The 12,023-nt window shown below is 43.6% G+C and overlaps 1 protein-coding gene across 2 annotated transcripts in view; it reads left to right on the top strand.

Annotated features, from left to right (window-relative positions):
• The window catches only part of LOC125020625 (glucosidase 2 subunit beta-like), a 135,466-nt gene that overhangs the window by 83,490 nt on the left and 39,953 nt on the right, over nt 1–12,023 (top strand). The window contains exons 11-13 of one of the 2 annotated variants that reach the window (XM_047606083.1): nt 5,064–5,133; nt 6,681–6,770; nt 11,400–11,904. In XM_047606083.1, the coding sequence (XP_047462039.1) occupies nt 5,064–5,133; nt 6,681–6,770; nt 11,400–11,469 (230 nt within the window). In that variant the 3' untranslated portion in view covers nt 11,470–11,904. Of the gene's footprint in view, nt 1–5,063; nt 5,134–6,680; nt 6,771–11,399; nt 11,905–12,023 lie in introns of those variants that run through there. The other variant, XM_047606079.1, reaches the window with a different exon arrangement.

Genomic DNA, 12,023 nt, shown 5'->3' with positions numbered 1-12,023 from the left:
TGACGGAGGTAGCCTCGTTTTGCTCTGTGCTCTCCAGACACAAACAAAATAATTCTATTTTCAGTGTTCAGCGGTATGAAACAAGAGGAAGTTACGACCTTTACTGATTTCTGACTTGATTCGACTATATCTGTGTCCAAGACCTAATTGATGCTGCTTTACATACACGCACGTACAGTGATTTTTCTTTTTCTAAGAACGAGAGTCGAAATAGCCGAGCGTATTTTTATCACCGCATTATGTGTGGTCACCATCTGCAGCGCGGCCTTATACGATTTGATGTAATGACAGTTGTGCGGTGAATGGCTCCATTCTTAATTTCAGTGCGCGCTCGCCCGCTTGTCCTTCAACCGGCGCGCGGGAGAAGAGCGTGTGGGAGAATGAATACAAACTGAGTCAGTGGCAGGGCTATGAATTGCACTGATAGTTCAAAAACATGATGCTATTTCTGCCAGCCACTGTTATTCACTCACCCTTAATACAATCAGACACTCCAACACAACGATTATGCAGGGGGCGAGATTGACCTCTTCTCAACTCCCAGCAGCCTGTGCTGCAGCTTCAGAATCATTTGTGAGATTTGAAAAGATAAAGAGAGGAAGTGGAAGTCGGGGTTTGGCTCACGTCTGTATGCGTTCTGTATAAGATTCATTCCTTTCACGTGATGTAGCCGCTTTTAGGAACGTTGTCGTGTTTGATGCCGGCAGGTGGTTATTAACGCTTCCCCGGTGTACGGCAACCAGAGAGACCTCTCGCTCATTGATGCAACCTGCCATAAACATTTCATTACAGGAGTCCTCAACCTATATTTCAGTCCTCCTCACTCTGCAGTCGGAGCAAGTTCATCAGTCGAGGAGAGAGAGTGAGAAAATGGAGCCGGATGGAGAGAGATACAGCGAGGTGAGGGTGACAGGAAGACTCTGAGGAGAGCTCATGCGGAAAATATTGAAGGCGAGGAGAATGTTAAAGTCAAAATGAAAAGGGAGAAAAAAAAAATGAAATGGTGATGGTGATAGATGGTTGAACTGGAATCAGCGCGGAAGCTCGGGCACGGTGCCGGTCTTTATTTTAAAGAGCAGACTCTCGCAGACAACGAAGGGAACTCCCACGTGCGCCCGTTCGTCGACACAATCCGGCTAAAGGTGTCCGCCGCCTGTGCGAGTGTGGGGTTCAGGGGGTGGCCTCGATTGCGTTGCCTTTGTTTTGTTGAGCGCGGCCGCGGCAGCGCATCGAAAACCGGCTTCTTTTCTTAGAGCTGCGGTAGAATCGCCTTGCCTTATTGATCCGCTCGCATGTAAACAGAGTATCTCCGGTCTCCGGCTCAAGGTATGTATACACAGGAGGCTTCAGACGCAAGATGGCACATACTACTCAGCGAGTTCCTCCTCGGCTATTTTCGCACACGGCGGTTTAACAACCCTCTTGATAGCTCCGTGTGAAGTACAGTTAGACTTGCTTGCTGAGGCGGAAAATATCCACCGGTCAGTTTAATTCCAGCGTCGTGTGTCCTGCATTTTCCATATGATATCGGATCACAATACCCAATCGCTAATCTGATTATTCACAAAGAACGAGACCCAATTGGTTCTTGTGTGGCCTGATTGTAATGCCGTGGCATGCGTTGACCGCTCGGCCGATAATCTAATTCTCCAGCTGTTAGACCATGAGCATGAGGCCTTTATGGATGTACTGTACATGGGCTCCTCTGTATGTCAGATCTGACTGACGCAGAGTTGCCTCCTCTGTACGCCTGGCCGCTCTCCCCCCCGAGTCTTTCTTCTAACCGTCACCAACCTCTCCCCGCACAACCGGGCTGCAGCAACGGGTCAAATGTCACTCACTTGGGATTCCGCGTCTCCTTTTGTCATTGCTGAGCCTCGTGATTGGTGTGTGAGAGAAATGGAGCGGTGTATGCAAGAGAGGGCTGGAGAGAAGAAGTGTCTGGTGTGTGAGGGGGGGTTTTGGGGGTGGTTTAAGGAGAGTTCTCTCCTTCTTGGTGTTATAAAAATAGCCCGTGGAACATGGAAAAATCACAGCTTGCCTCACCACATCTGTACCGAGCTCGGCAAGAAATAGGTACTGGGGGAATTGTGAGTGTGTGTGTGTTGGGTGGGGGGGGGGTTCTTCATGGGCAACCAGCTGAGACCACATGCATGGAACATGCTAATTGGTATTCAGGCCAGGGCTGTCACAGCTTCCCAAGCGGTCCTTACCACATACACATTCCTCTCTTTCTGTTGTTACGGCGCCGGCCCCCAGCGAGAGTTGCTTCGACGTCAGAGACGAACCTGTCCTCTCCCAGACAGTACATCTCCACGTCCATCAGCGCCAGTCAGCTAAACCAGAGTCTTTCCAGCTTCCCTTCACTTCTGTTTTCCTTCCGCTGCTCTCTCCAGGTTTACAGCACATGTGTTCACACGGCTGACGTATGAAATCCTTCTGTTATGCTGTCGCTGTGGCGTGAGGCTCGGTTTAAAACACGAAGAACAATCAATGACTTTGTCGAACGTCACAAAATGTGTCATAAAAAGGAGCGTCGTGATGTACACACACGTTGGTGCAAGGTTACTGGAAATCGGCATCTATTATTGACCCTGCACTTTGTTTTCACACGTAGGGCCTGTTTGGACATATTTTTTTGTTTGTTTGTTTGTTTTTTTTTTAAGAAAACAAATCAATTAATTCAATTTAAATATATTTATGCAGGCACCTCTTTAATGACAATGGGTTTTGTAAATTTAACCCTTGGGAAGTGCATAATGCGAACTAGAGCTACAAGAGCTACAGGTTATTTTGATAATCAGTTCATCTAAAAAGTTAGAAAAGCCCATTGTTCTTTTTCAGATCCCACTAATTGCACTTCAGGGATATAAATTCTGATTCACAGTGATCACATTTACAGATTTTCAGTCTATGCTGAAATATGTGTAGCGCTGATTAACCAAAACTGAATATTTAGATTTAGATATTTAGATGACAGCATCTCTAATGTTTCTTACCGAAAGACAATACAAGTGTTAGACTTGTAGTCAATTATTAATTACCCAATGTACCTGGACTACTGAGCTTTGTTTTTGGACAATATTTAGCTGCTAATGAGGCACCCACACAGGGTTTACATGACCAGCACTCAAAGGGATTATTCTGTGAGGGTTCTCGGTCGTCCAGGTCATGAGCTATCTAAAACACAGATATAAGTCTAAGGATGTTTTGCCATTCATCCAAGTAGCTTTGTCAGCTCTGACAAGAACCTAAGCTTCCTGAGCCTGGTGGGAAATGAAGAAATCACTTGGATGAGTGGTCAAACATCTTCAAAAAAACAAGCTTAAAAAATCCAATTGTCCATTTTTAGCGAAATGGAAAGGAGTATTTGTTTGCCTTTCACGAAGAGGACAGAAACATGATTCCAAATGGAGTTTTGCATCTGACATTCATGTGGATATTACTTAGATATGTACCACCCACCTACACCATACCAGGCACCCCCACCCCCACCCCAACCCTAACCCCAACGCCATAGCAATGACCCTAACCCCATAGCAATGACCCTAACCCTAACCCCATAGCAATGGCCCTAACCCTAACACCATAGCAATGACCCTAACCCCATAGCAATGACCCTAACCCCATAGCAATGACCCTTACCCCATAGCAATGACCCTAACCCTAACACCATAGCAATGACCCTAACCCCATAGCAATGACCCTAACCCCATAGCAATGACCCTAACCCCATAGCAATGACCCTTACCCCATAGCAATGACCCTAACCCTAACCCCATAGCAATGACCCTAACCCCATAGCAATGACCCTTACCCCATAGCAATGACCCTAACCCTAACCCCATAGCAATGACCCTAACCCCATAGCAATGACCCTAACCCTACCCCATAGCAATGACCCTAACCCCATAGCAATGACCCTTACCCCATAGCAATGACCCTAACCCTAACACCATAGCAATGACCCTAACCCCATAGCAATGGCCCTAACCCTAACACCATAGCAATGACCCTAACCCCATAGAAATGACCCTAACCCTAACCCCATAGCAATGGCCCTAACCCTAACCCCATAGCAATGACCCTAACCCCATAGCAATGACCCTAAGCCCATAGCAATGACCCTAACCCTAGCACCATAGCAATGACCCTAACCCTAACCCCATAGCAATGGCCTTAATCCTAACTCCATAGCAATGACCCTAACCCATAGCAATGATACTAACCCTAACACTCCTTGATGACCAAACGGATCAAGTATATAATCCACGGAGGCCCCTCCCCTCAACCCATAGGACCCAAAGACCCCCACTAACGACATCCTGTTACCAGACATAACAGGACACCCTCAGACCCAAGTCTATTCTCTGATGAGTCACAACTGTTTTAGAGGCACAAGGGAAGGTGGTTTTAATGATATGCCTGATCAGTGTATGTGAAAGTGTGACTGTAAAAGAAACTTGGCTCATTGTATGTTGACATTTAATGATGTGCATTAAAAGTCATATGTCATCTAGCATGTGCACCTCAATAACGTTAAAGTGCCTGTACTATACGTCAGTGCTTTGTTGTCTCCAAGTGGCAAAAAAAAAAAACACATCGAGACTTTTCAGGATACTTCAATTGATCTTCTTACGTCATGGAATATACAAACAACAGTGTTGCGCATATAGACTGACGCTCACAATTTCATTACATTTCCAGTTCTGTTTACCTGTCACAGTCACTTGGAGTTTGATGAGTCGATCAGTCTTGGAACATGTTATTGTGACAAACAGAGACAGTTAATCTCCGTGGCCACCTCTGCTCTCACACGCCCTCCGACTTCTGTTCTCCCTCAGTCTCCGTTAACGCAATTGTCAGTGTGAAGAGACTAATAAGCCTGCCTTCCGGCGCTCACGGCACCTGAAAATAGCAGTTTTCTGTTTATATGCAGCCTTGCTCCTCTTGCAGTCCTGGATAAACCAGCCTATATTAAGAACCCACTGTTTGGCAACACACAGCTGCTGAGGTGCAACAACTCCGCATTGTTAATTTGTCTGACCTTTTGTTTTGTCTAGCTGCCGAGTGGGAGGCTACCAATCTGAAGAAGGTAGAAGAAGCCTATGAGACAGTCAACATGGAAATAAGGTAAGAAATAGAGGCTGCTATTGTTCCGTGTTTTGCGGCTAAAGCCTCAACATTTTCTCCTTTTTGTGCGAATGAAGTGCTTCCTCATTGGTATTGTAAGCGGGGCAGCGCGGTATCTAACCGCGCCTTAAAATAGATTTCATCCTCCTGTGCTGAAGTAGAACGGAAAGCTGCGCAGTGGTGAATTTACACTGCGCGATACCTAGGGCTAATTTTAATGAAGAAAAACAAACGCTATTGGTTTCCTCCTGTGCTCTGCTGGGTAGGCCTCTTCTCAACTTGAGCTGAAGAGTATGAGCTTGGGTATGGATTTTGAAAGTAGACCAAATTAGACCGGAGTTATTTTGCATTAATGGAAAAAAATGATGTCTTGTCAACAACGAAACCAGCTGCATACTTGATATCATTTTATTCCCACCCAGACGTAAGCTCATTAGTTATTAACTGATGCTGCTGTATTCTATGCTCTCTCCTAAGACATACACAGTTACAGTTTTTACAGCGACGGAAACAACCGTGAGCAGGTCTGGATTCCTGCTTTTGCTCCCTCTCTGATGTTTCCACTGAGCCAGCCAGCAGTAGCTGATAAGTAGCCTCCGTGGCCCTTAGGCCTGCAAACTGTTCATTACTGTATGGAGAGAGCAGTGCCAACTACACAGAGGGCAGTTACCAAAAGGTCAAGATTCCCCCCCCTAAACGAAGCATGCATGAGGGGAAAAAAGCGGAAAAAAGGAGCTGGCGTGACTTCATTTGCTCTATTTTTTTTTTCTCCCCCCTCTCCCACCTTGCTTTTAATTGCCCCGGGTCAAATTGCTCACCATCATTTATGTCGAAGCACTAGATATGGATTTTCTCCCCCATGTCCTCCTCTGGCTTTATCACTGTGTGGATATTAGTGCGTTCTCGTCTTCATATCATCTGGTCCTGATGTGAAATTAAAGTCCTTATTAGTTCGTGCATTTTATGCTGAAAAGAGCAATTTCTACCAAAACCGGATGAACGTTATGACCCCCTGCGCATGTGGTTACGCAACCTGCCTGGCTTTTCTGACCCAGAATCGTCTCCGATCTCCACCCTAACCCCAAGCGGAACAATCACCCTCCCTAAACATTTGTTAACCCGATTAGCGATTCTGAGTTATGAATATGGAGATGAGGGCCTGTGCGGCGTTAAGATATAGAGCTCGCTCGCCTTGTTTGGCCGATTAGCGAAGAGGAGCAGCTCAGATAATTGGAGACGCTGCATAGAAATGGGCTTTTAAAGGGCCACCTCATCAACACGCTACCCGTGAAGTCAGTCAGGAACATAAGCGAGGAAAATAAAGCTACGCTGTCGGCACGGAGTCATCCAGGAGTTATTAAAGCAGCTACTCTTGTAAGGGACTTCCAACTAACTCCGCTCACCCAGGACCATTTATTTATGTGTTAAAGAGCGCGTGCGCCGTGTCGTGCTGCAGATTTTGTACAAAAACGTAAAAGTGATTATGTTTTGCTTCTGAAATGATTTACTTAAATATATGTAATGATGTGTGTGATTGGTTTCCACAGCGATCTGCGAAAGCTGCTCGCCATAGACTACGGAACAGACTGGGAGTTTCTGTTTTTGAACAGCCAGTGTTACAAGCTGAAAGTATACGAGTGAGTACCAACAGAATTTTCATCACCTTTTGGATTTATATGCATATTTTGTCTGAGATCGATACGGGCGCTAATACTAAAATGTGCGGCTGCGTGCAAAAGTATATCTTCGTTGTAATCATTTCTTGAAAAGTACATGTTCGTGGTTGTGAAACATTAACGCTTTTAATAGTTAAACGTCTACGTCCAACAATGGAAAATCATACAAGGCAATTACAAGCGCCTTACCTGTGCCTTGTAAGTAGGTAGGTAGGAGTAAAACTCACTAGACAGGCAGGTAAAACGGTTTCAAATAACAAGATTAATGTTAACCACAGGCCGGACTCCACCTTATTTTGCGCCACTTCCCTAAAACAAATTCTGGGTCCATCAAATGTGAAGCGCCTTAGCAGAGATCCACCATTTAAAGGTGGATAATTGTGAGCTCCAAGTCATCCTGGAGAAGCCGAGCAGCTAAATCAACTAAATTTAATCAACAGAATGAGCTTCTTTTACTCTCTCCCGCTGCATCCCTATGGCCCCTGCTGGGGTAGAATCTGTTCTCCTCAGGATTGCTTGCCAGCTGGAGCTTTAGAAGCCTGTGGGTGGTTGCAGTTTTGAAAGAAAATTATCTGAGATCTGCACTATGAGATCTGCACTGCAAATACATCTTTCAGACATCCTTGGAATCAGTGGTTTTCCCATGCCCTCGTACGCCAGTGTGATTTGTTTGCTTAGTTTGCCATTTAGGCAGAATCTGAAAAGCGGAGATGAGGTTGTTGCACGTGAGCCAGAGAAATCTATTGCAGTATCTTTCCCGTTGTGCAGTATTGGATAACAATTCTGCACAATGCTTGTGAGGTGGATTCAATTTTTTGATGTGGGGATGGGGAGCTGGCTCCAGTAATATTGTTTGTCCTGAACTTACATAATTGCAAAACCAGAGCCAAGTAGCCGAGACCAACTAACAAAACCAAAAGAGTATTGGTTAGCATGTCTGACTGACTAGCTACTTTATTTAGCTCCTTATTTTGTTGAGATTACTTGCTATCTAAGAACACCATAAGCTTTTCTTAATTGAAATTTCCATGTTTCCAAACATGAATAAAACGTAAGCTTTGTCTTGCGGTAGATGTTTGTGTTGAGAAATGAGAACTCTGATTAAAGTAACATCAAAGAGTGAGTCAGACTTTCCATTTACAGGGAGCTGGGCTAAGACTACCTGAGGTTTTTGGTCGATTTATCCCCCAAATAATCCCAACAATCAGGGGAGAAAGCCGATTGTCGGGATCTGTAGGTTTACACATCCGCTCCAAAACTCACAGAACTGTTTGCAGACTCGTGGACTCCACCCAAAACATGTTTGATCGTTTAAAATCTGTCTCTATGACAGTAGCCAATGAGCCAACATGGCTAGCCAACATTAGCTAGACATTACCTGCTGAAGAGTAGATGCTCTGTGTGTAATTAGTATTTTTCCAACCATTTTCTCACCAACACCCATTTGGCCTCCTGCTTTATTCCAACTGCAAAGTTTTACCAAGTTGCAAGAGCTCAGTGGATTCTGATTTGTTTACATTTGTTTCCATCTGAAATTGAGCTTGCACATTTGGTGCTTCCCAGTCTTACACTTAAATATGAATTATATCCTGTAGTGTGTGCAAGTTCAAGACTGGAAAGAAGGATGTGTTTAAAGTTTCTTCTTAGGAGCCTGATTCAACCTGGTTTCAAATTAGATCAAATTTAACTATCTCTGTAGTCTGAGCCCTTGTTAATGTTCTTAATCTTAAACTTCAACTATACTGTGTGTATTTTATGATCACTCCAAAACTTTATCATTGCAGACATGAACCGATATAGAAGAGCCAAAACTATTGAAAATATAACTTAATAGATGTATTAATCCTCAGGTGTCAGTTTAATTTCTCATGTGACTGACAAAATCTGCTATTAAAAACTTAACTGATTAAGTTTTTTTTTGATGTTTTTTTTATGCACAGTTCTCTTAAACCACTACAGCACTTTACAAAACTACACACAAATCAATAATTTTGAGTATTTTAACCCTGTACATGCAAGATTACTGAAAAGTAAAGAAGAATGATCTGACTCCACTACAAAGTCCACATCGGACTCTCACTCTGAGGATGTTTCACTTTCCTGCATCTCTCTGGGAGTTACAGGTCACATGTTTTCATTCTGACCCTTTTCCTCCTTGGTTGTCAAAAGAATGAACCGTCCAGACAGTTTGTGACAGGACTCCTGCCAGGTGCATAAACTCACTAACTGCTGTGTTTTCTCCACAGTGACGTGCAGTAAGAGAAGGGGCCTGTGGTTTTATTTTCTTGAAAAAGAGTGCATATATGATTTCACACGGCCACCTTAAAATAGCATATAAGCTCAGTAACACGAGCACAAAAACTGATGAAATAACAAATATTTCATGCATAGGCCCTATAATGGTTGGTTATAATGTGGTTATAATGGAAGTCAATGGGACATTTTTCTCCACTATGGTCACAAGAGGGTAGTATATTTTAAATCTGATGCTGCACAAAAACTAATAATCCAATCAAGTCAATATTTTAGATAATCTTGGTTATACTCAAGATTGATTTGGGGAAAAAAATGCCCTGTCCTGAAAATATCTAAAGCTTACGCAAATTTTTTTTAATGTTTTTTCGTTTTTTGTAAAAAATAAATACAAAAACAGTGACTTTATGTACTCAAACTGGCATTAAAAGGGTTAAAATCCTGAAAGTGGTTAAATTTTTGGTAGTTTGTAAAGTACTGAAGTGGTTTAAGAGATTTATGCAGAAAAAAAAATGAATCAGTTAATTTTAACAATTTTTTGGATGCGGACAATTTTGTCCGCTAAGGTCACAAGATTGTAGTAACTTTTTTTCACTGTGTTCAGTTAACCTATTACATTTTTACTTTTTTGAATTCCAAACTTTGTGGAGAGAGTGGCATTGCTACAAAAAATTGTGCCACATGCTCTATGGCAGCCAAAATGACGGCCAAGTGAAGAGGAACAATTTACCCAAATGGACAAAAACGTCCCTAATGGTGCCTGAGGGTTGAGTAACTTTTCTTCTCTCCGACTGTGCTCTGTTACATTTCTTTCTCTGGCCTATTGGCATCATACACTCCAAGTTATTTCTCATCCTTCAAATCACTGAAGAGCACAATATCCACCAGCGTCAACTCAGCTGAAGGTCCTTCGACCTACCGGCACCCTCTCAACAATGTGCCGGCTCCCCTCCCTGCCCCCCTTGATCCTTGCTGTTCGCCTTGAACCGTGATCCTGAAAAGAGATGACATTGACAGACACATAAACCAACGGCTTTCTATAGCTTTCCCTCCCATGCCCTCGAGTAGCAAAGTAGCAGCGCTACAGTTCGTCTCCAATAATGGAACAGAATCTCTCACTTCTCTTTCCAGCTTCTTGATCATCGGTTGAAACCATCTCACATCCGCCCTCCCTGGTGTTTAGATCTCTCACTTTTCATTAAATCGCTCCCTCCTCTTTTTTTTTTCTTGTTTTTTTTTCTTGAGTGGCAGCCAATATCGCAGATAAGTGCCTGAAGCCATAAAAGTTTGCTGTGCTGAGACGCTGATCTTTAATATAACTAATAGCCGTGCGTTATTTAAATGAATAGAATTCCACTGGTGCTCGTGTGGCAGGAAAATGGTTTCGCATGAAACCAGAGGAGGATCATTTGATAAGAAAAACAAGCTCGGTGTAGAAATTGAGCTGTTTGTCTTAGAGGAACTTCACAGCAAATGGAATTTACCATGTTTACTTTTATGCCATGTGCTAAACCTGTCGATGTTAAAAGTGCGTTTCATTCCCGTCTGAGGGTGTCAGCTGAGACTTCTGCTTTTGTCTCTGTGTAAGAGGATCCTCTTCTTTGCACCTGCTTGTTGAGTTATTTCCTCTGCATTGCTTCTTCCTCGCCTCACGATGGTGTGAATCACTTCTGCAAACTGGGGCTTGAAGGTCCCTCTTGTTTGTCCAGGGGAGGAAGAAAAAATATAATTACCTTGGTTTCAAAGTGGAGGAAAAAGCAGCCTTTTGTTGTTGAACACTTTCAAGTGGAATGATTAACGGCAAGATTAGAAGCTAAATGCTGTGTAGTAGTGCTCCACGCATTGCCTCCTCATCAGTTTTTCTAAAGACCATAAACAATGTGGATACAAGCTTAGAGAGGGGGGGGGTTATTCTCGGTGTATTATCTTTTAATGGCATTTAATAGTATACTTTCAAGGCCGGCATCGCCTTTTTTTTGTTTTCAAGCACATTCAGTCCCGTCACCTCCAAAAATTCACCCCTTAAAAACCCATGTATTTCCCCTTAAATGGTCCTCGGGGTGTTGGTGGGGCCTCATCACGAGTCAGGAATTTAAAACTCAGGCTTCTGCCAGTGAATCAGAAATAAGCCTGGCAATTCAGTCAACACAGCCTGGCACAGCATGAAGGGAGACACCCCATAATGAGTTCTCAGAGGCGGAGTCCCTACCTACAGCAGAGTCTAATATTCCTCCTGTGGATTTGTTGACACTCCTCAAAGCAACTTAAATCGAAGGGCCGTGATTTATGCAAGACTGTCAGGTCAGATTGACTCAGCCTCCGCTCTCATGTCATTAGAAAGTACAGCACTTCAGTGAGTCATGCCTGCCACTGTGGTTCAGCTTTGACAGAGAAGAGAGAAGGATAACGCAGCACAAGTGACACTTCCAACTGTCTGCAGAACATCACATGGCCTTAACAGTGCACTGGGCGCTTCGAAGGAAGAAAGAGACTCCGTCAGGATGGCCTAGAGGGAGCTGTTTCAAATTGGATCTAAACCGTGGAAAGGCGGGTGGTGTGGAGGCCTAGATGCGTCTGCAGAGAGCAACATGGAAATGAAGAGCCATATAGATTTATGAAGTACATTTCATAACAACTGTGGCACGAATACTGTCTCGTTGCAGATGGGTTCTGACAGGACCGTTGGGCTCTTTAGATACTAAGCTATTCGCTTTCTGCCTGTGGACATCATGTATTGTTAGAAATCTCTCTATTTTGCTGCAAATGCATTCATAGTGGTCTTTAGAGCATTTCAGTTTTCTGGATAGGGCTGAGCAGTATACTGGTTCATACCAAATATCGTTTTGTTTTGTTTTTTTCGTCGTTATGATATGAATTTTTAATTTATTAGATTAGATAGTGTATAGTATAAACACGCATGGTGCCACTGGGTCACTGTGAATGTGGTGAAGATGTCCTAAA

Source organism: Mugil cephalus, chromosome 1 (assembly GCF_022458985.1).
Source record: "Mugil cephalus isolate CIBA_MC_2020 chromosome 1, CIBA_Mcephalus_1.1, whole genome shotgun sequence".
In the NCBI taxonomy this organism is placed as follows: Eukaryota; Metazoa; Chordata; class Actinopteri; order Mugiliformes; family Mugilidae; genus Mugil; species Mugil cephalus.
The sequence above is the reverse complement of the archived record's forward strand: the minus strand, read 5'-3'. Positions and strand labels throughout refer to the sequence as shown.